Source organism: Catharus ustulatus, chromosome 3 (assembly GCF_009819885.2).
Source record: "Catharus ustulatus isolate bCatUst1 chromosome 3, bCatUst1.pri.v2, whole genome shotgun sequence".
NCBI classification, from domain to species: domain Eukaryota; kingdom Metazoa; phylum Chordata; class Aves; order Passeriformes; family Turdidae; genus Catharus; species Catharus ustulatus.
Window position 1 is genome coordinate 34,416,490 of NC_046223.1, and position 23,382 is coordinate 34,439,871.

The 23,382-nt window shown below is 42.6% G+C and overlaps 1 protein-coding gene across 1 annotated transcript; it reads left to right on the forward strand.

The window, feature by feature from the left end:
• The first annotated feature begins 3,259 nt into the window (after positions 1–3,259).
• On the forward strand, positions 3,260–17,999 carry DESI2 (desumoylating isopeptidase 2). Its single transcript, XM_033055617.1, has 5 exons — positions 3,260–3,414; positions 9,828–9,900; positions 11,857–11,950; positions 12,445–12,586; positions 14,434–17,999. The coding sequence occupies exons 1-5, from the start codon at positions 3,376–3,378 to the stop codon at positions 14,665–14,667; spliced, it is 582 nt and encodes a 193-aa protein (XP_032911508.1). The 5' UTR covers positions 3,260–3,375; the 3' UTR covers positions 14,668–17,999.
• Positions 18,000–23,382: the final 5,383 nt, after the last annotated feature.

The window sequence follows — 23,382 nt, forward strand, 5'->3', positions numbered from 1 at the left end:
GGCATAGGCAAGAGAATTCTGTGTCCAAATGCGAAGACAAGCTGAGCCTTTGACCTTTTTTCTTGTTAGACTGTGGGATGTTTAAAATAGAAGTGCACTTTAATATACTGTAGCTATAAACAGATCTCCATGACTCAAAATCAGGTCCAGCAACATAGCTTACATGAGATAATGATTGAGCTCAAATGCAAAACCAAATTATACAGGAGACAGAAGCAGGGCAAGCTAACAAGGACATGCAGGGACAGACCTGGGAAAATCTAAGATTGGTTGGAATTGAAACCAGCAAGGAACATGAAGGGTAACAAAAGATGGGTTTGTAGGTGCATCAATAGCATAAGGAAGAAAATGGCAAAGGTGAACCCATTGCCAGGTCAGGCTGGAGATCTAACAAAGGAAAAAGAGAAGGTTGAAATATTTCGTGCCTTCTTCCTTCCCTCAGTCTTAATTGATAAATTCTGTTTTCAGTTTTTCCTGGTCTCCATTAAGTTTTACTATTTACAGTACAGTACAGTACAGGAGTTACTACTTACAGTATCAATGGATCCAAACAGGGATTTGTTAGATAAGCTGGATATGCACAATTCACAGGATGAGACAGGATACCTTTGCGATTGCTGAGAGACCTGGCAGATGCCATGGTAAGGCCACTCTTTGTTGTCTTTGAAGAGCTGTAATGATCAAGGGGAAGAGGCAATCAACAGATGATTTAAAATGCTCATGTATCCTTTGTGCCAGATTTCTACATTTTATAAATTTTAAACAGAATTTCCAGAAACGGAACCTCTCTGTGAATCTAAGGCACCTTGGGCATCTCCAGCTTCTCATTTATGGCTCAGAACTGGTGCTTCTCTAATCTTGACTATTTCTACATCTTTGTAAAGGAAACAGATAATAGCATTTGCTATAAAGACAAAGAAATCAGACTGCTCTTTGAGTGTATTGCTCCAATACAAGAAGCATGTCACTGCATAAAATAAATGCAGCACAGATTGGTAAACAATGACTTTGGTTCGTGTTCTTCTCTGAGATTTTTTGTATTCCCATTAAGGGCTCAGGCACCTTGTTTTTCAATTTTACAGTGCAGAAGTCCCTGGGTTCACACATTGTGCTTGTTTTGTGGTGACAGTGCCTATGACTGATCTCTGCCCCATGACCAAACAGCCAGACTGATCTCTGTGAGCATCCTGGAACGTCCCTATATCACACTTCCTCACTCTCCCAACTACTCAGGTAAAAGCAAACTGCTATAACACACACCATACATGGCATAGCTTTCTGCAGTATTCACTCATGCTTAACTTTGCTTCTGACACCTACCTAATCAGTCTTTTGCCTCAAAAAAAGGATTTTCCTGTCTTTTGCAGACAACTGCATGAAAAGATAAGCTGCATCACTGAGGAAGTCAGAGCTGTAATACTGTGTTATCTATTAAGTCTAGTATTTAAATAGCAAAATTCAATTTTTAAGTCAAATAAATGACACTTTTGGGATTTATTCTTCGCAGAACATGAAATTTCTCTGTCCTGACACTACAGGCTACAAATTATATTTTCCTCTCCTTCTGCTTTACAACGGATCTTACAGACAGAAAACAAACAAGAGACAATGAAGACTAAGTGATTTGTTACAAGTCATTCTAACACTCTATTTCTATCTTCCAGTTAGTGCATATGTTAGTTGGAAACGGAGCCCCTGCCTTTTCAGGTAAGGTTTTTGACCCCTGCAGATTTAAGAAACAATCATACTATCCTCAGTATTCCACAACATGGAAGCAACTTTTTCCCAGAAAACATTTCAGTTTGGAGTTTCCTAGCTTTTAGCCAAAGGAGCGAAGAACATTACCCAAACCCAGGACTTACGGACCTGTCCACATATTTTACTGGCAAAGTAAGGCATTATGCCAACCTCACGTTCACATAAGGTCCCTCAGGTGCCTGAATTACATACTCTGACAATCAGGAGCCAGACCTGTCGTAAGTTTTTGTGACAGTACTCGTTTCCTCTAACCAAAGATGACTCTCCAAAGCAGGGATTGCTTTTTAAACATCCTGCATCTGCTATGCTGCAGTACTCGAGGGACAAAGCTGTTCGGCACACAAAATGGAGCTCAGCAGCCAACTGGAATTTTAGTAAGAAGGGCTAATCATCTAAATGTCTGCAGCCAGAAATGATAGTGGAAGCCAGGAGACCTCTAGGTGGGAGCATCCTCCCTCCTCCAGCACGTTTGTCCCAAGGGCACATCCACAGCCTGCTGTGAACAGCATCCTTTTTTAAGTGGTATGAAGGGGCAGTGCTTATCTTGGTAAAACTGAATCTGCTGGGAGAATGCGTTTTTTCTCCTGCTTCTTTCCAGCTTTTAACAAATGGATTTTCGTTTAGCTGTCGCCTGACAAGGCTATAGACGAAGCTTACACGGAAGGTTACTCCTGGGAAGGTGCCTGCCGCCTTAGAATCGGCCATGCCGTCACCAGCATCGCATGCGGCTTGTCCCCAGGCCCGCACGGCTCAGACGTTCTTTCTGCCGAGCCACTTAAAATTTCCCTTCTTCACGGAACTCAAACGCGAAATGGCGGTGCCGGGGGATGCTGTGAACGCCGCCACCACCACACGAACCGAGAACTACTTTTTCTCTGGGAACCAACAACCTTAGGCGCACGAATGGCGGGCACGGAGCAGGGCAGGGCAGGCGTGCCCGGGTCAGGTCCCCAGAAGCCCGATGGTGCCACAGCAGCGCCCTGGGGCCGCCCGCGCACCTCTCCAGGAGGCGGCTGGGCCGAGGCAGAGCGAGCGCCCACAGCGGCGAGCAGCCACGGCCCGGGCAGCCCCCGCGCCCCGAGCCAGGCCGCGGGGCGGCGCCGGGCCCGCCGGGCCGCCATTCCCGCCCGCGCTGCCGCGCGGCGCGCCGGGAGCTGTAGTCGCGGCCGTGCCGCTCCGCTCGGGCGCTGGGGGCGGGCTGGAGCGGCTCCATTTTGCGCCCGTCGGCGGGGCTGCCCGGCCGTCCCGCGGCCCGGCGCCAGGCAGGGCGCGGCCCGCCCAGGCGCCTCTCCCTTCCCTCCTCCTCCCTTCACTCCTCCCCGCCCGCCACCGGCACCGCTGCCGCCGCCACCGGGGTGGGGCCCGCGCCCGCTGCCCCCCGCGCCGCCCGGCCCCCGCTGCCGGCCGCGGGCTGAGCGCGTCTCCCGGGGGCGCGGCCCCGTCCCTCCGCGGCGGCGGCTCCATGGTGCCCGCCGCCCCCCGCCGCCCCGCAGCAACAGGCAGGACGAGGAGGAAGCGGCCCCCGGGGGTCCGCACCGCCCCGCCGCCGGCCTGAGCGGCGCCGCCGCCGCAGCGGGAGCGACCGAGCGGGCGGGGGGCGCCCGCGGGCCGCCGGCGATGGCGAACCAGCTGGTGATCCTGAACGTCTACGACATGGTGAGCCACCGGCACGGCTCTGGGCGGGGGTCTCGGCCCCCCTCCCGGCAGGGAGGCGGCGGGGAGTGCCCTGCCCTGCGGGGGCCAGGGCGGCTGGGAAACTTTGCCTGCCCTTCCCATGCCGGTCCCTGCGGGAGCTGCCTCCGTGGGCGGCTGAGCGGGAGAAATAACGAGCGCGGGGAGAGGAGGGCGAGGGCGGTGATTTGGGAGGTCTGACGATTTCTGCAGCCCCTCTGTGACCTGCGACAAAAGTTTGCCGGGCTGGGTCTTCCGTGACAGGTGGATCCCCTCCCTGTCGTGGGGGAAACTTTCTTTCCCTGCCGTGAGCGTCCCTGGGCTGTGCTGCTCCCTCTGCTACTGCCCCAAAGCTCAGCAGCGGGGAGGCCCTGCCTTCCTGCTCACAGAAACCAGAAAAGAGTCCGATATCCCCGTTCGGGATAACCTCTGTCTGTGCAAGGATAAGAGCTTTTCAGCACAGTGTCAGTGAGGTGATTTTTCTTCTAGACCATAATTTTTAATAGTTTTATTATGGATGGGACTTGGTAGAAATAAAAGAATGGCTCCAACTTGATTTGCAGCCTATGAGCTTACCTTCCCTCCCTCCTGGATAATCTTTATGTGGCACCTACAGCAACTGTGGTATTGTCTTATGTTCAGCTGGAAGCTGCTCAAATGCCATGGTAACAAATGAGGTGTAAGTACCTGCATGGAACAGGAGGGTTGGATAAGTAATAAGAAAATATTATCCTTTAATGCGTTTCAGTCGCTAGAAATTAGAACGAGTAGCAGTAGTTGTCTGACCCAAGTTTTGAGTCTACTGATAGAGGGACAACAAGATGGAGAACTAGCTTCAGGTGACAGTGGTTGTGTTACTTAGCTTATTTTGGATAGGCTTTCCTACCACCACCATTTTAAAGTGAACGTTGGCTGTTTTGAAGGGGTGATGGTATGTTGTGTAGTGTTGGTGACTGCTGGAAGTGAGAAAATACAGCTTGTTTTGCTTGGAAACAGTCACATTCAAATGCTAAAATGTTCAATAGCAATCAATAGAAAGCTACCTGGCTGGAAATCAAATATATTTACAATATCATACCGACTAGGTTTTCTTTCACTCTAGTACTTAGCTTAGAAATCCACATCCTGTTTTGGGGGGATTTTTTGCCCAATCCTGTGTTTGAGCTCTCTCTCCAGTGAATATAGCCTGTTTTCTCGGCTTTGGTTTCTTTTATTATAAGACAGTGAGGGGAGACTGGAGACAGAAATAGTCTGTTCACTGTGATTTTCTGAGAGATGGGAGGAAAAAAAAAGGGGGTTTTGCTCACCTGGTTGAGCTCATAGATGGTGATGCTAATGTGAGAAGAAGTCAGTGTGCCTTCTTTATACTAGACTTGAGCAGGGAAGGATGCCCTGTCATATACATATATATGACTTCTCTGGACTACAGTGTGACTAGATATATTGGGAAATCTCTTCTAGCATAAAAAGAGATGGTTTTACATACATTAACTATAAATATTTGTACGGAGAAGTAGGTAAGACTTTGGTTTTGGTGACTCTTACATAAGAATATCTTTGAAGTCAAGGCTTGAAGTACTTCTGACTCACTCAAATGGAAAACCCACTGTTCTCACAAAAACTTGCTTAATTGTGCAAATTTGGCTGAGTTCACAAGCAGGCTGTGAAACTTTGATAGAGTAGACTGATTTCTGTGTCAATGCCTGCCTGGAAAGTAGTGCCATGGCCTCTGAGAAACTCCATTCTTGCTATGATGGTAGCACTGGTGGGGTGTGACTTCAGCATGCTGTTTCATTTTCTCTTGGGATAGTCTACTCTTTCATTCACGTCATCCTTTCTTTTTCATCCAGAGCTGAATTGCTGTGATCAGTTTTACTCCAGCCATCCTAGGAAGGCTGGCAGTTGACATGAGGAAAAAAAGCAACAGGAAGGGTGTGCTCCTAAAAGCTAGTGTCATATTTTGCCTAAGGACACATTAGGGACTGTTGGGTATCCTGTTGTTATTACTGGGGCTCTGCCTCCGTCGAGAATTCACATAGTCTCTGAAGCCACCTTCTGTGGAAGGAACTTACTCTGGAAAAGAAGCAGCCAAGCACATTTACTTGCAGATGTTTGATTACATGTAAAGGTGACTTGAATGGTTGAAGCTGCACATCACCACAGATGACACATAGTACAAGATAAAACCACTAAGGAGAATATATCTATTTCCTGCTTCAGGCCTGTTCGTTGTTTTGTAGCAATACCTACTTTATTTGACCATTAGAGAAACAGTTTTCCTTCACAATGGTGAGAAAAACACAGGTTTGTGTGATGTCTGAAAGATACCACCAGTGTACATCCTTCATCAAACTCCTCTGCTAAACCACATCTCAGTCCATTTGAGACCAGAGCCTCACTTCCACGCTGCATAGCAGTTTTTACTGCTTGTACAACAGCCTACTGAAATCAATGGTACTGCTTTATTTGGGGGCTCTAGGAGTGTGTGGAAGGGAGGACTCTTCTGTAACAGCAGTTGTGAAGTTCTGTTCATTCACCAAACCGTGTCAACTGTGTATTTGAATTAGCAGGTTTGCGCTTTGCTTCAGGTGTTCCATGTCACTTGGAAATGGGCTTGAGATTTTTTTGTAGTTTAGGTGTGGGATTGGGTTTTCTGTTTCTCTTTTGGAACAAGAGACCACTGTTAGTCACCTGGTTGACAGAACCAGCATTACTGTAATAATGAGCAGCTTTATTTTAACCTGAACGCAAACTGTAGCTTCATTTCCCAGGCAGCTGCTTAGGTATGCAGGGGAATACTAAGTGACCTTGCTGCTATTGGAACTCCTTACAGGACTGAGTTGGTTGCTTTTGGAGGATATATCCTTCCAATGTCCTTAGTGCTTGAAAAAGCAAAAATCTTTGATACAACCAGTGTGAGGGGGATGTGTGTGTTGTAGAAGAAAGCAGACTTTCAAGTAATGGTAACTTTATGGAGGGAGAGACGCTTAAGGGTGTATTTATGTGGTACAGTTCATGCCTTTGAACATCTTTTATGATCATTAAAAGGGTAGGGTGAAGGCTTTGATATATTGTGTTTTGAGAACTGGAGTACTTTATAGCTTCATTTTAACTAACTGCTATTTTTAGGGGTCTAGTTTTTTGTGCCCAAATAGTAGTATCCTATTTTTCCCCTTGTCAAATGAGATAACAAGCTAAAGTATTAATGTAAATGAAAGCTCTGAAGATATTTTTGAAGCACTGAGATCAGTGTTCTTCTTTCATTGTAGTGACATGACTTTATTATGCACATAGAAAACTGCTTCTGCAATATTTTCCTTATGATAGATTAAACCTGAAATCCTGTTTTACAAGACTGACATATTGCAAAATCTTGAGGATATGGGATTGCACCATACTACTATGGCAAAATCCATATCAAGACTAAAGGGAATCCAGTTTGTGTAATGGAAACAAGGATGTAGCATTTGGGATCAGTTTGAGCATGTTACTGAACCAGTGAGCTATACAGATGTAATTTCATTTACAATCTTTATTTTGTAAGTTGTATATAATCTTTACAGCTACAGCCAAATTCAGCACTTTTTGTCGCATTTGTCCTGCATTTCTTCCTTCAGTGAGATAAGGCATTTTGTTCAATGAGTAAATGGGACCAACCTTCCAATAGCTCATCCAGATTAAGTAATAATTAGATATAATTACTGCTCCTAGGGGGAAAATAATTCTGCCTTATTGAAATCCTTTTATCTTCAATTAACCTATTCAGTTCTTACTGGAAATCTGAAGCAAAGTGCCAGCTTGCTTCAGGCACTTCTTCCAAAGTTGCTAACTTTGGTTTTTTTTGCCACGAGTGCTCACTTTGTGCAGTGTAGTGAGCCCCAAGTGTTTAGGTGCACCAGTAAGGAGGAGCACTTGCTTGGATAGGAGCAGGCTGTGCTGAAAGCCTTGTTGTGTCGGCTTCCATCCCGTTCATCTGCTTCTGTACAGATCAATGAGAATGCTCACTTGGTGACTCACTTTTCTCTCTCCTCCCTATATTTTGTGTTTGGGTTTCATAGGGTTGTGGGTTGGGAGTACTGTGAATACTATTTTTTCCCTCGTTTTTTCTGTCTAAAAATAACCAACTAGGCTTTATTCTATCCTGCTGCATGTAGGATATCTTGTTGTAAGTTTTGTTCTGTTTTTTGGAAGGCAGCCATAGCCTTGCTTGGCATTAACAGGTCCAATGGGTATATGGTATGCAGGTTGTTTGGAATTCAGGTGCCAGGTTCTGAGTTTCCTGGCCACAAGTGTCCAGGAGAGGGACAGACTAGAGTACCATAGACCCTGTTCTAGATTAGGTTTGTTTGGATACACCTTCCCATTAGGCAAACATATTTTATTCCAGTGATGACAAACTGTACGTCAACTGTGCCTACAGTTTTGTCTATAAATAAAAACCTGAAACTATTTTGAAATGGTGAGCTGGTCAACTGTGAGATAAGAAGGGCTTCAGAACTGTAACACATGTATGTTGCATTAGCTGTTTTTGTTTTCTGACTTTGATTTCCCCTCATGAACAGAATCCATTTTTTTATGGTCACAAACCTACTAAGATGAGTAGACTTTGCATCCATCTCCCTGTTCTGTCATTCTGTACAGAGTAAATTAATGCAGTGTATTTCTGGATGTAGTTTGTTCATACCAAATTGCTCTCCGCTCTTTGCTAGGGGGTGGAAGGAAAAACTGCTGAGCCCTTTAAATAGACTAAGGTGATGATTTAGTGTAGTAATCCATACCCCACTAGCTAACATAGCACTACACTGACAAAGCCAGAAATTAAAGCAAATGGTAAAGTTTAGTCTTAAGCAAAATTTATCCATGGATCACAATTGAGCTTTAAATAAATATAAGGCACAAAATCTTCCTTGTCTTAATTCGTATTGACAAAATTTCCCACAGCTGGCTTGTCTGTTTGTAACTATTGGCATGACTTCCTCTTTTTGCCATTGAACTTGTTTTCGTTTTTATTAATGGCTTGTCAACCTGAGGTTTAGTGTATCATTTTTATTGGGAGACAAAAAGCTTACACGCTGTAATGTTTGTGATGGCACTGTAAATTACACACTGATTCCAGCCAGCACATCTTCAAGTGTGACACCTGCAACCTTTTAAGCTTTTATCATCAGTTGTGCTACCTAGTGGCTTTGCATCAGAAAACAATGATTATATCAACAGGTTGTGTGAGGAAGATAGCTTCTTTTTTTCTGCCTGCTTGCTAAGCCAGTATTAATTTACTGGGGGTACTACCTCAGCCTGTGTCCTGCCTGCCAGATGATTTTTTGAAGTCTGCTTTGTAAAAGCTCACAGAGAAGCTCTGGGAAGAAAAAATCCTATTACTGGTGTAATTGACAAAATAATGTTTTCCTTTTATTTTCCTGAGATTTTTCTTACTAGCCAATTTCAGTTTTAAGGACACAACTGAGGCTTTTTATTTTTAGACTTTGTTTCAGGTTACTTCTCAAATTGTGTGTCACTTGAGATCTTTTAATACTTGGAGATTGATAGTTTGAGGGTGGTGATGAAGACAGCGAAAGAATACTTTGAGGTTTTCCTTTTCCAGAGTTCTGTATCCTTGAGGTCTTGAGGGTAACAGCTTCTTGCCACTGCTGCACTTTCATAAAAGAAAAGAGAAAGCACTAAGGGAGGTTTCTTTTCTTTACTATTTTTTCCCTTTTCTAAACAATTTTTGCTTCTGATTCCTTTTGACATGCATCTGTTCTCTGTTGGCTACAATACAAGTGATATATTGTAAACAAGTGTCAGACGTATGCAAAGGACTTAAAACCTCATGTTTGGAGCCCCATGCATCAGCAGCCTGGAGAGAGCTTTGTATCTTGTATGGTGACCTCTAATTTAGTATTCAAAGACAAAATATAATAAGGTAATTTCAGTCCATCTCTGAGTGCGTCTTGGGCTCATCTGTTCATAAGCAGGTGTGGTCATTGCTATTAATGACAGTCAGTGTGTATATCTCACAGTCCTACATTCCGATGTACTTTGAAGAAAAATGTGCTCCTTAAAATTACAGCAATTGATTCTAGAATGTATTCCACCTAACGGCAAACTTTACAACTTACAGCTTGTTGACAAATAGAAGGTTAATCTGGATTTCTCCCAGGTACAGGCTCCTTGACAGCACTAAAACACTGGAATAGAACCTAATGGAATTAATTCACTGCATACAGTTGGGGAATTTTAGTGACGTTCTGTTTCTGTAAAATGGGTTGTGCAGTTTCCACTTTGTGATAGGGTTTAATGCTTTTGATGTGGGGGACAGTCTACTCTGAGAAGAAAAATCTGTACTGCAAACTAACTAGAGTTTTGAGGTTTTTTTTTTTTTCCTTCTTTCCTTTTAGTATTGGATGAATGAATATACTTCTTCCCTTGGAATTGGAGTGTTTCATTCAGGTATAGAGGTGTATGGCCGAGGTATGTACAAGAAAAGCATAACTTATTTTTTGTTTCAATAATACTGCTATTTAAAAAGCATTTTTCAGGTTGTGAGGGGAGCCTAGCTCCTGAAACCTGTTCATCTCTTTTTCTCATCTCTTCTGCCTCTGGAAAAAAAAACTTGGACAAGAATAATCTGGTAGCTGTTGTGCATTCTTTTATATAAAGCTGTGCAACTATGAAAAAGTGTGCAACTGATTCAGCCAGGCACAGAAATCTTTATTTTAGGCTTGGAAATACTTTGAAAAAGGTAAAACAAATGTGTGCTTTGTGTAACCATGGTTGAATCCTTTCCTCAGTTTTCTGTCAGCACTTAGTGCAAGGAGTTAATTTTTAACTACAGAAACAATAATCTGTTGCAGAGAGGCACCTAAAAGTGCATGATGCTCAGGAAAAAGTCTATTCCATTTTCGTAGATTGGTTTGTTTTAGAGACAGTATCTTTCAAAGAAACATGTCTGATGCATGCTGTTCATAAAAGATGTCCTTGTGATAAATAACAGCAATGCTTTTTGATTTTGCTAAATAGGTTGTGCTTGGGTGCTGCAGCCTCCTGGTCTGTTCAGGGCACTTTGAACCTGCATTGCAGCCAGAAGGTGTTTCTGTGCTCACCATAGCACAGGCTCATGTCTGAGGTGTTTCTGCCCAAAGTATAATGATACTCCAAGTGATGGTGTTGCAGCTAAAGAAGAAAAATCTACAGCAGTGGGGTTTTTTTTGGTTTGTTTTTTTTTTTTGGGGGGGGGGGAGGGGTTTGGTGTTTTGTTTTGGTTTGGTTTTTTGGGTTTTTTTGTTTGTTTGGGGGTTTTTTTGTTTGTTTTTTGTTTTTGGGTTTTTTTTTTTAATGTGTCGGGAGGTGAGGGGAAGGAGCAAAAGGCAAGGCATGACCACACTGCCCAAAGTTATCTTAAACTATGTTTCAGCTACTGTAATGGTCATGTTGTATTTGTTTTTGCAAGTATTACCAGAGCAACAAATTGACAAAATACAATGCTTATTGTTAAAACTTTTTTTTTAAATTTGTTTTAATCTGACCCAGAAAGACCTGACTTAATAGTGCTCTGCCTGAAACCCAATTTTTGAGCTGTGCCAAATACATGTGCCTCCCTTCCTGTTGGGATTATAGCAGCTTTCTCATACAGCAGGTCATGCCCCTGCTAGAACAATGACTTGCATTTTTCCAGGCACATCAAACCTTTTATTTATTAACCTGTTGTAAAAAAGATTACCCACAAAACCAAGTGCTAGACTTGGGTGATGTGTTAGGATTTTTGAGGAAAGGAAGTGTGAAGTCATGCTTAAGGCTTTTTTATTACACTCTGGGTGCGGCGTGCTCTGTTATCTTACAGACACAGTCGGAAGCTACAGCACACCATGATAATTTCATGTAGTGTGAGTGCTTAAGCCAGCAGATGCTGTGTGCAGACTTGAGATGCATGCACTGGTTTACTTTCTTGTTCTAGTAAAGAACTTGACAATTGAACTCTTGCAAATCAAGAAATTCGAGGAACCTATTAGACCACTATGCACTGCCATACTGAGGACTAGTGTACGCTGAATAGAAGTGCCATCAGACCCCTCTGATGATGCAGTACTTGAATCCCCAATTTAGATGCATGTAAGGGGAATTCTCAAGATAAGTATATATAAAGATGTACAGTTTAACTTGTAAATGGTCCATTATACAATGAAAACAATGTGTACTTACTGCAAAGTTATTCAAGTTAAACCTGTACACTGATGTCAGTTTTTGCTTAGGCTGAGTAGTAACTGACAAAACTATTAATTTCCAGCTCATTTCACTTGCTTCCCATGGAAATAACATGTCTGGTTGCTAGCCTTAGATCCTTGTGAAGTCACCTTCCAGTCAGTGAACTCTGCTGTTTTTCACTGTCATAAGATGCTGATTTTGTTAAATCTGAGCTTTCTCTTTCAGAATTTGCCTATGGTGGTCATCCATACCCTTTTTCTGGAATATTTGAGATTTCACCAGGAAATGCTTCTGAGCTAGGAGAAACATTTAAATTTAAGTAAGAAAGATTACCTGTTTTCTTGCTCTTTGAGAAAGTATATGAAAAATACAATTTGTTGCACTTATTTTTGAGAATTGATGTATTGAATTGTACAGGATTTCTGACTTTCTGAGAAATTCATGTGTTTGCATAGAAATGTAAAACAGACACAGGTGACGAGACAATGAAGTGTCTACAGCAAAGAACTTTTTTTTAACATACCGTTAAATTCCTGAAACACATACAAATTTTGTGAACTTGTGGATAACGTTTACTACTCATACAGTGTAAGCAATGCACTAACTTTTTCGAGGTGGGTAATCAACAAGGAAACATCATCTCATGATAAAGATGAAAGTGGTGCCGTAAACTGGGATAGAAAGAGCTATTCTTGGAGAACAGAAAGATTTTGCTACCCACTCCAAAAGTGGAGTGACTTTTGAGCATTGTATGAACAGTAGTCCACCTATATCATGTGAGCCTGATTACCTTCTACTCTATTTCTCTTCTAGAGAGGCTGTGGTTCTAGGCAGTACTGACTTTATGGAAGATGATATAGAAAAAATAGTAGAAGAGCTTGGAAAGGAATTCAAAGGAAATGCTTATCACCTAATGCACAAAAACTGCAATCACTTTTCTTCAGCTTTATCTGAGGTAAACAAATCTAAAGGTGTATAGAAAGGTGCTTCACAGGTGGCTGCAGAGCATCATCTCCTAGTCCTTTGTAATGTTTGGTTTAATTTTCAACTTCCTATCTCTGTTGCCTCGGGCAAATGTCATCATTTTTCAGGTTGTATTTGTGTTTATGTCCAAAACACCAGATTTTGCTGCTAAATGTTGTTGTCATACATATCCTGTGTTAGAGCAGAGGTGCATTCCTAAAGAGATACCTAGTAAATAAAGTATTAACAAGATTTCAATATAATTTTAATCATTTCAGGAATTGCTACTGAAGATAGCAATGTTATAGATGTTATTTTTATCAGATTGTTTGTATTTCCCCACAGAACCATCACACTGTAAATAATTTTCAAAGTTCTGACCTAATGTTAAAGAATAGCAAAGGCATTAAAGTTATTACTCAGATAATCTTCTGCTTGAGAGGCTTTTGTCAAGTTATTGCTCTGCCAGCAGCTGTGTCCTGATGCAGATGATGAAGATACTTGAGTGGTCATGCAAAGAGTCTGACCAAGGACTCACATGGGCTTTGCTTTTTTTCTCCTCAGCTTTGTTGTAACATGATCAGTTTGCCAGTAGGATTGAATGCCTGATCATTCATATGTGTATCCACTTGAGGGAAAGGGTTAGAAAGAGGTAACCCAGGACAAAGAGGGGAATGGAAACTTTGGTTTTCACTGATAGTTGACAATCTCTGCTTGCCAGATTTAATTCTAATGTTTCATTGAAACACGCCATAACAAGGATGTCTGTTTTTCCCATGTGAACTTTCATAGATTTTAATTGGGTTTTTTTTCCAAAATAGTTAATGCCTTCTTAGTGTATACCCTGTGCTTTATGTAGTCTGATCTTCCAGTGGTAGTGGAAAATGTTATTGTGATGATGATTCATGTGCAGTGCTGGTACAAGTAAGTAGGGTGATATACTGACAAAGCTGCAGTTGGTGTGAAATCTGGCCTATATGGCCAGGGTTTTGCCATACTCTTCAGTTGCATGGTCGTATTGTTTCTGTTTTAGGTCTTGTCCTATTTAGTGTTAAAATTGACTATAAAAGTGGGTATAATTGCAAGTTAAATGCTGCTTAGTTGCAGCAGAGTAATGTTCGTGTTCTCCAGATTTGCACTGTAGTACCAGAAGTGAATATGGAGGTAGTTTAAGTAGCTCAGTACTTGAATAATTACAACAATAATATTTAATTACTCATGTGCAGTAAAAATAAGTACTTAATGTAACTTCATATGTTTTTGAGGCGTTGAACCTAGCTGTGCATTGTATAGTTTCTCTTGTTGCAGTGAACTGGTGTGTGTGCTTGGCCTGTGTTGTAGGATAGTGACGTCTTGTGGAAGTCATCAGAGGCCACCACAGCAAAGAGCCTCAGCTGTGTGTGTAACTCCATACAGCTGTGGTATTGGCACTTTCTGGCCACGTGCTTTTTTGTAATAGTGGGGTTCCTCCTACAATTTCTGTTTCTGATGAATTAGCACTGAATAGAAACAATAGCTTAACTAATTTCTGTGCCATTTGTAGAAATTATTCAAAAAGAGGTGGTTTAGGCTTTTTTCAATTTTCTTCTTCTAAGAAAATCATAGAACCAACCATGTGTCCAACTTTCACAATGAAATATAGGTGTCTTTGTGGGACTTGGAATGCTACCTTTACTGATGAAGAAAGTTGTCATAGTGCAGCTAATTTGGGTGCTTCTTGACTGGCATTTGTGATACGTAAAGGCTGCTGCAGCTTTTGCTTTTTATTTACAGTACTGCAGTTTTGTCAGTGCTGAATCCAGAAGACAGATTAACCCTTTCTTTTTCTTTGCCCCATAGATTCTCTGTGGAAAAGAGATTCCACGATGGGTGAATCGCCTTGCCTACTTCAGCTCTTGTATACCCTTCCTCCAGAGCTGCCTGCCAAAGGAGTGGCTAACTCCTGCAGCCCTCCAGTCTAGTGTTAGCCAGGAGCTACACGATGAGCTGGAGGAAGCTGAGGATGCAGCAGCATCAGCTTCCTTGGCAAGCTCGGCATCTGGGTCTAGAACTGGACGTCACACCAAATTATAAGTCCTCCTCCAAAGTAGCAAATGGTTTGAAATACTTCAGTTTGATCTCTTCAGCAATTGACTTCCTGACAGAACATGAGAGCCAACTCTAGAACATTGTTTTTATATGCAAAAAAAGAAGAAAGCTCTCATCAACCCCTGTTTCAGCTCAGGATTATTTATGTAGTGAAAGGAATTGCTGGGAGAAAAGGGAAGGATTTTATGTGAAGCCACCCTTTTCATTTTCACCTGTTTGGTAGACCTGAGTTAACATCTTGCATAAAGCAGAACTTAAATTATTTGTTTACAGTATTGTGTACTGCTGTTTACAAGTCCTGTAAGGACTCCTGCTACCATGGAAGAAGAAAGAATTTGAGTTTAACTGTTGGTATAAATCAGAAGCAGTGGTATGATGCCCTGGATGAACTTTCCCCTTTGTTTTCAAGATTTAAGGCAGGAGAAGATTAAATTGAGGAATGCTGGAAACTGCTGAATACTATATATGTGAACAGGGTACTGTGCGCTGAAAGTGGCTGATGTAAACAGGTAGATTCCAGGATGTAGGGAGACTGGTTTGGTCTAAAATCTGTTCCTAGTAGTATGACCTCTACATTAATGAAACTGTGGATTTTTGCACATATGAAGGGAAATTTCTAAATCATTGCAATGCACATCAATCCATTTTTTTTTCAATTCAGCCATGTAGTTTTCATCCTGTCTTATGTCTTTACTTGCAGTTTACTTCAGGATTTAAACATGTGAATATCATCTGCTAGAAGCATCAACAAATTTTTCACTTCTTTGCTTTACTTGATTTCAAACTTGTATATATAAGTCAGTAGTTGTATTCCTTTTTTGTTTGATATAGTTTGGAATCATGTAAAACAAGCCATTTATGGTTGGGGAATGGCCTTTGCTTCCTGCTGCTGGTTTTGCTTCATTTGAGTTTGTAAACATTTGTGTCCTTTTTTTTTGAGCTACAGATTACTGCCCAGTTGTGCATATCCGCACAAATGATAGAGAAATCCTAATTTATTTTCCCACAGTCTCTATCTGTGGCATTAACTTTCTTATCAGATGTAATGAAGAAAAACCTGAAAATTGCTTATGCACCTGCGTGTTTACACAGCAGAACCCACTAATCTGCACACATAATTATGTCTGAAGGTAAGAGATATTATTTTCTAAAACACAGAAGTATGTTTGCTGGTAGATTATAATTAGAGCTAAATTATAATTAGTGATCAGAATATATAATGGAATGCCTTATTCTTGTTCATTTACCAAGAGAATTAATTGTTCTTCCAATCATTAGTGTAAATTAGTGAGGTTCTATTGTGCACCTAAGGCTACAGTAGCACAAACGTGAGGGAGGTGAGCTTGAGTATTTTATAAGACTTGCTGCCTTAAACTAACAAAAAACATACCATCCCTAAACTGATCAGCTCACAAAGAAGTGTGCATTACGAGAAATACAACTTATTCTTACGAGCTTTATTTACAGTCTTTTGCTGGATTTAGTTTTCCTGTTGAATGAAATGCTGACTCTGCAGTTTCTGCTGTTTAAAAGCAAAAACAAAGTCCTCTTGGGAGGCAAAATGCTTCATGTTATGAATGCTCCTGGCCGTTGGTAGTGGTGCCATTGAACCCTATGGGAAGGTGCAGTAGCTGTATCATAGTAAGAATTATGCCAGCTCCAGCTTGTGTTAGAAACAAGTGAAAGTTTTTCTACTGCCTCCCGGGTTGAATCCTGTCTGATGACAGACTTGAGGTTTTCACTTATCTTCTGTGATGCAGTGTAGTACAGAGAGAGATAGGCTCAGTTCTGGAGGGGAAAATCAAGTGAGACTCTCTGGAAAGAGCAAGCTAGTAGTAAAAGTGTCCATAACTGTATTTTGGTACGTGTTTTAATAATCTCTTCTACCAAGTGGGAAACGCTTAAGACTGGTGAGTCTCCCGCTAACTTCATTCTCTCTTTGATCTCCAGAAGCTGGATATCTGACCCTCCCTGCTGAGTACTTTCCACTCTGAATTTGAGTTCTCCTTTCCTTTTCCCTGTAGTGAAAATGAGTACGGTGGTCTCCAGACAGCTCTCAAGCATGACAGAACTGGATCTCACACTATTCACAGCTCAGACAACAGGCTGCAGACAGGTGATTTTGTCTTTGCTGTGCAGCTGTGGTAGGAATGTGACTAAGTCTCTTGGCCAGGGCAGGTCCTTTGTTTCAGCTCAGGGTTGAGGCCACTGATCTAGCAACGTACTGTAGCTTTTCCTAGGCTTTAGGAAAAAATAAATAGAATGACTTTTCATTGCTACTTTTTATGTACCAAAATCAGCTTTTTAGGCTTCTGATACATCCAGAGCGCTAGGTCACAAATCTCTACACCTTCATTAACACACACAATTGCAGCATGTACAATGCAAGAACATGACAGATCACAGCACAGTTTTTATTTAGAAGTAAAACTAAGACTATTTTTTATAAAGCAGACTGGAAAGTTTGTAACAAAAACATTCATTTTATTGGTAGCTGTACAGGTGAAAATACTGTCTTACGCTCCATAAAGACCTTTTTTTTTGTTTGTTTCAAAACCATCCATTTGTAAATCCTGTGAGGAAACTGACACCTGAACCCTGAAGGTTGTTGGGTATTGTATCAAAGCGAGCAGTACTGTTAACCAATTGTGTGCTGTCAGCTCAGCCTCTGCTGGATGCCTGCAAGAAGTCACCCTGCCAGTGGTTACTCCGATTTGTTAGCAATAGAGCAAGTTACCTTTCACCAGCATTACTGCCAAGCAGGGATTACTTTAGTCTACTAATGACCACACTGTGCTAGGACTAGAACACTTCAAAATGCTGTGAGAAAGCTGGACACCTGTGGAATCTTTTCCATCAAAACGGGTAGAAAAATACCACCACTTCAGGGTTCTGCTCTGTTTACTTTCTCATTCTTGTTTAATTTTCTGTGAGATAGTACTTTTGATATGTATTACATTGTTTAACTCAGTCATTTTATTTAAATGCCATTTTCTGTTCAGCAAGCCAAAAAAATCCAATGTACTGTCAGTAACTTCAGAGTGGCTTGGTAAATAAAAAAACCTAGTTGCATTACTTCTAAAATTTGCAATGCAATTCTGATCACTATTGATAGATGATAATTTTCACTGTTGGAAGTTGGTTACAAGCTGAATATTCACTGATGCATTTTTTGTAAACTTGTATTCAAGTTTACTACATAGTATTTGTATAAAATTCAAAGAATTTTGACTTTTGTTACCTGTACATGGCAACAAGTTGTCTAGCATCTTAAACTTAAATCCATCAGTTTATTAAAAATACTTTTATAAAAAAAATTGGCTCTGTGTGTTACTCCCCTTGTACCTACAGCTTGTTTTTGCTGTGCCACCCAAACTGATGTTTGGTTTTGAATGATGGTTTTGAAGGACAGTGAGACTACCCAGGGGTTTCCTGTAGTTGAGTTTTAGGCTGTTAGGTTGATGTGAGCATCAGGCAATGTGGTTTTGTTTGTGTGAGGCACCTTCCCCAAACATCCCAAGCTCTGGCACAGAGTTGGCAGCAGCCTTTGAGGACATGTTTTGCTAGCACTGAAAGGTGTTTGCGCTGGAATTTGCAGATGAGTGCATGTTTCTAACAGCAGAGAGACTTCTCTGCCAGTTGAGGGCACTGATAAATGGGAGTGCTGTCCTGTGGCTGTCCGAGCTGGTGGTGTCCCTTCCTATCTGTCCCCACAGCTGGGAAGGGGATGTGTTTTGCCATGTTGTGTGTGCTGAGCTGGACATGTCCATGTGCTAATGAACATTGGCTAGGGCATGACCTGTTGGAGAAGCTGCCCAGACACAGATGTGTTCCCTTTGCTGTGTTTCCCTAATCATCAGCAAACCTGCAAGAGAGTTTGAGCAACTTGTACCCTATTGGAACTTGACAATAGTTCACCAGTTAAAACTAAAGTGAGTTCCAGATGAACTCACTTCTGCCATCCAATGGGCAGGAGTGCCTGTCAGCTTCTGGAAGGTGATTGATACCCAAAAGTACATAGTGCATTGTTTGCTAGTAGGTGGGTGGATGCATTTAATGGGCCTACTCTTGAAGAAAAGATTAATGTTCCAAATGAAATTTTATTTTCTAAAAGTTTCTTCAGCCATACAGAAGTATATGACAAATTTGTCATTGGAACAGCTTTGCAAGAGGCAGAAGTTTTTTATGGCTATAGCACCTTAGTCCTATCACCCCCCAAGAAAAAATACATTCTTTTGCAGTGCTTCATACAGTGCAATGGAAATGGCTATTGGACAGTTCCAGACTTTCTCTGAAATCCTGTGGTTTGATGTAAATCAGATCATAAAAAAAACTTCAAACTTGTCAATGTAACAGCTTGCCAGGGAAGCCATGGCAGTTCTTTGGAAAAGCAGCTGCGCTCCACTGGCAGCTGTGGGGTAGAAATGTGGGGGTTTTCAAATGCACCCCATGTGGGGTTCTGCTCTGGTCCCAGTGAGGTTGGCGGTCAATATGGGTCCTTCCTTACAGTGAGACTCAGACACCTCCTGGCCAAACAGGGCACAGACAGGTTTTTATCAGGCTCCAGTGAACTGTGTCCAAACGCCCTCACCAGGAAGGGGTGGGGGCGGAGGAGACCCTCTGTTCCCAGTGAGTGCCTGAGTGATGTGGCAAATGCTCCCTCATGTTTCCCAAGTTGGAATGGTCATTACTGTTAGCTCAAGCAGAGCCACGGCTTTCCTCCCAGAATAAGTATAAAGCCCTATTAAACCCACCTAATGACAACACAAATCATGTTGAACAGAAAATGTCTTGTGTTCCCTACTCGGACTGCAGAGGCTTGCAGGTTTTGTCCTGGTTTTCCCATTCCTAATTTGCCTGTGGGAAATGCTGCCTTCCCCCAGTGTGCCAGCACACAATAGCTACTTGTTTTTTGCCTGGAAGGAATTGCTGAGCCTTTAAATAGCTGGAATTGGGTTTATTTTTCTTCTGTACTTCAGCTCATTCATTACTCAGTCATAGCATCCTAAAAGTGAAGATTTCTAAAAGCCATTGGCATTTGCCTCCTTTTCTTTTTTTAAACCACAAAAACATACTCTGCATCTTAAATTTCGTGCACCAGCCCAGTGTTAGTGTCCCTAACTAATTAATTCACATGTCATTAAGTAAACATGAACTGAGGAGTGAAGACTAGCAAGAGCTGATGGCAATGTAGCTGGCTCAAATGCAACTGCAAAAGTCAATTATTTTTTATGTCAGAGAGACCTGGAAAGTTTACTAAAAGCACTGTGGAGGCTGTCCGGGCTTGCTCTTCCCTCCAGCACTCTGGAATCAAGGGCACCTCAGGGAGTGCCTGGCTTTTGTGGATGCTCTCATCTCTGCAATTGCTTTCTTTAAGCTGCTTTGCCCTTCCAGGAGCCTTGTGCATTTTAAGGGGTTTAAAGGAAGGACAGACTCTGTGGCCTAGAGCGCTGCCTCTGCCTGTGGCTCCCTGCACAAACACTCTCCCAGTGAAGTGGCACACCAGGACATGCACCCAGGGATGCCATGCTCAGCCTATGCTTTTGGAGAGTAGGGATGAGCATGGCATGGGAACCTGCAATGCATCCTTCAGACAGACAGGCAGCCTCTAGCACCTCTCCAGCTGGCACTGAGCTTCAAAGGTGTATTGATTGGTGCTAATATTGCTGTCTCCAAATGAGAAAGAAAAAAGGTACTAAATAAACTGACGTCATTATTTATTGATAATAAACTAATACTGCAGAATTAAGCCAAGTACAAAATGGAACTGTTCAGAGCTTGACTACACATTTTCCTGGCCCTGGCCTGTGGCATGACCTATGCGTACAGCACCTCCAGAGCAGCCAGCTCCTGAGAGTCAACTTTTTCTCCCTCAGTCTGTCCCCTGCAGATGTTCAACTCCCTAAATTTTCTCTGAGAATCTGCTTTTTACCTGCAGACCAGGTAATCCTACTGGTCATGACACTCTTTCCTGACTGTGTCATGAGCTGATCTATACCTCTTCCTTATCATTTGGGGAGGTTTACAGAGAACATAGTTTGAAGAAATGAAACCAAAAGCTGCAACTGAGCCTGGGTCAGATAAGTCCTCTGTCTCTGCCCAAGCACACAGAAAAAACTGCTAGTTCTTGAAGACTGTGACATAGGTTTGTGGCTTCTTAAGGAACACCACAGGAACAGAACCTTCACCTGGAGAGCAGATATTTCTGGCAGTAGTTAGGAAGAATTCCAAGGATATTTGTAAATTTAATGCCATGCATATAGGGCTTCATTATAAATATACATCTTCAACAAGGTGACCTATAGGACTATTCTAGAAACAGTGGAATAAGTAAGTGAAAAAAGTACGTGAAATCCGTGGGTTGGGGGGGCCAAAAAGAAAGGAACATATGCACATTCAAAGCTAACCACAAGTCCTTCTGTCACTGTTGAGGTCTGGGAATGATACAGGGGTTGGAAGGGGGGTGAAAACATCTACAGACCCTTCCTCCCTCTGCCCTCCTCCCCTGGGTGCAGGACAAGCTGCCCTGAGAGGCAGGATGAGGTGGGGTGAGGAAGGATGTGCAGCAGCCAGAAGAGCTGCACTCAGGCTGCTGCCAGTGGAATGAGCTGAAGCCTTTGAGTCTGGGCTTGTCCATCTCACAGCAATGAGCAAAGGATGTGCATGTGCAGACTGAGGGAAGCCCATCCACAGGGGCCAGGGAAGGACAATCAGGTCAGCTGTCTTCTTTCCTATGCATGTTGCCAGTCGTTTCTTGGTTTCCATGGAAACTGGCTGCTGCAGAAATGATGTTAAGAAAATTACTTCCCGAGATTTAAAGCTAACAGATTTGTTTTGCTCTAGGAGCAGAGAGACTCATCACTGTATTGCCCTGTGTGGGGTATGAAAGCAGTTTCAGAGAAGTTGCAGGCACCCCAAGACAGCCTGCACCACCTGCCCTGTGTCGCTGACAGCCTGTGCAGCCCCAAACCCCAGCCAGGGGAGAAGGGGAAGAGAAGGAGGTGCAGAAGGAAGGAGCAGAGATTTCTGGTCCCATTGGCTCCTTACTGGTGGGTACAGCTCACAGCAGCACAAGATGCAGCACTGTTGTCATCTCTGGGGGCAGAAATTCATTTTGTTTGCCCTGTGAAGTCCAGGCCAGCATCAAGCCTGCAGATGCACCAGCAGTGTGTTGAGCATGTGTTGAGATATCTGAGAGGCTGCAAGGAGACTGTGCTGTAGCACCTTGACTGGAAATAGTAAAGGCAGCAATGGTGACTTAGAGACAAGTGCAGCCACTGTGAGGCTGCCTGTCCCTCTTACCCAGGTACTGAGCAGGGGACTCTTTTTATTCAGTGTTTGCTTTCACACACCGAGTGGTCAAACTTCAGTCTTGTTGGATAGGCCTACTCTTACATAAGTTGCTCTCAGAAATACATGTATTATTTAATAAACCAAGGTCATGCCTCACTGAGAAGCTCTATAGCAACAAAGCGAGCCAGTCTTTGATGGAATAATTGGCACAACAGCATGCAGAACTTAAAAAGCTTAACTCTCCCTCCATATTATTAATTACTCAATCGAGTTTCATTTGGAAGGAGTCCATGAAAGTATAAAGAGGCATTTAACCTAACAAGAGAAACTCCACAGCCCAGGTTAGGCAGTGTGGTGGAGGCCTGTGGTCAATGATCACGACCTGTGGTGTGAAGCCCAGCTGTGGCCACCACAGCAGTGACTCACATCTCCCATGGAAGGAGGCAGGACAGATGTGTAGAGCCCTGTGCCTGTTCAGCTTAATGCAGTGCTTGCACCTGCAGATAATACCTTCAGCAGAAAGCAGCCTTGGAGAATAATCAGGCAAATCACGAAGAGCATCTAGAAACAGATGCCAGCAGGGTGGAATTCATTGCTAGCATGAATTTTGATGTTTCTAGAAGTTGATCCAACATTTTACAAAAATACTGTCAATAACACAGAAATGCTGAAGGAAGCCAGACATCAAACTTTTTTTCCCCGAGTCCTGAAAATGATAGCTGATTACAGCACTAGCAAACAAGCGTTTGTCGTTGAAAAGTTCCTTGGTGCAGTGAGAACTACATGATCCTGGTATCTTCCTGTGAATACTTTTCTGCATCTCTGCTGCAAAATCCACTCAAAATGACTACACCAGGTTACCCATAACCCCATTTCTGGAGAGACTCCCTCAGCAAGGCTCTACAAAACTTGATGCAAAACTAGAAATCCTGGGAGCAATGCATACTCTGTTGTGGAGTGTTTAATCTCCTTATGCAACGTTAAAGGGCTTCTACACAGGCCTGGCAAGTATAAACACTAATTACTGAAGTAATAAAGAACTTTACAGTACAGCTAATAAGCGATCAGATGCCTCTTAATTTAGAAGCGGAACTTGATGGTCTATAGTCCATCAAAGGAGGAACAAAGCCCCACAGAAGCCACATCTGGTGTTTTATGGAAGAAGTGTGTAGCTCACAAATGCCTGTGACTGGAGCGCTGAAGATACACAGCATGAATAGAAACACGATTTGCCAAAGACCTGCTTTCACATGTAAGTTTAACCAATCAATAAAGTGTTTAAAAGAACATAATGGCCAGTCCATAAAAGAGGACGGCAAAAGAATAATGCATTATGTGATATATATATAAGGCAGTGATTAAATGTACAGAGAGGGGAGCTCTGCTTGGGTTCTTTGGACTCAAGCT

Coding starts and splice junctions, on each gene's coding strand:
- DESI2 (XM_033055617.1), top strand. CDS start 3,376: ATGGCGAACCAGCTGGTGATCCTGAACGTCTACGACATG. Junction 3,415..9,827: donor TCCTGAACGTCTACGACATG/GTGAGCCACCGG, acceptor CTTTCCTTTTAG/TATTGGATGAATGAATATAC. Junction 9,901..11,856: donor TATAGAGGTGTATGGCCGAG/GTATGTACAAGA, acceptor TTTCTCTTTCAG/AATTTGCCTATGGTGGTCAT.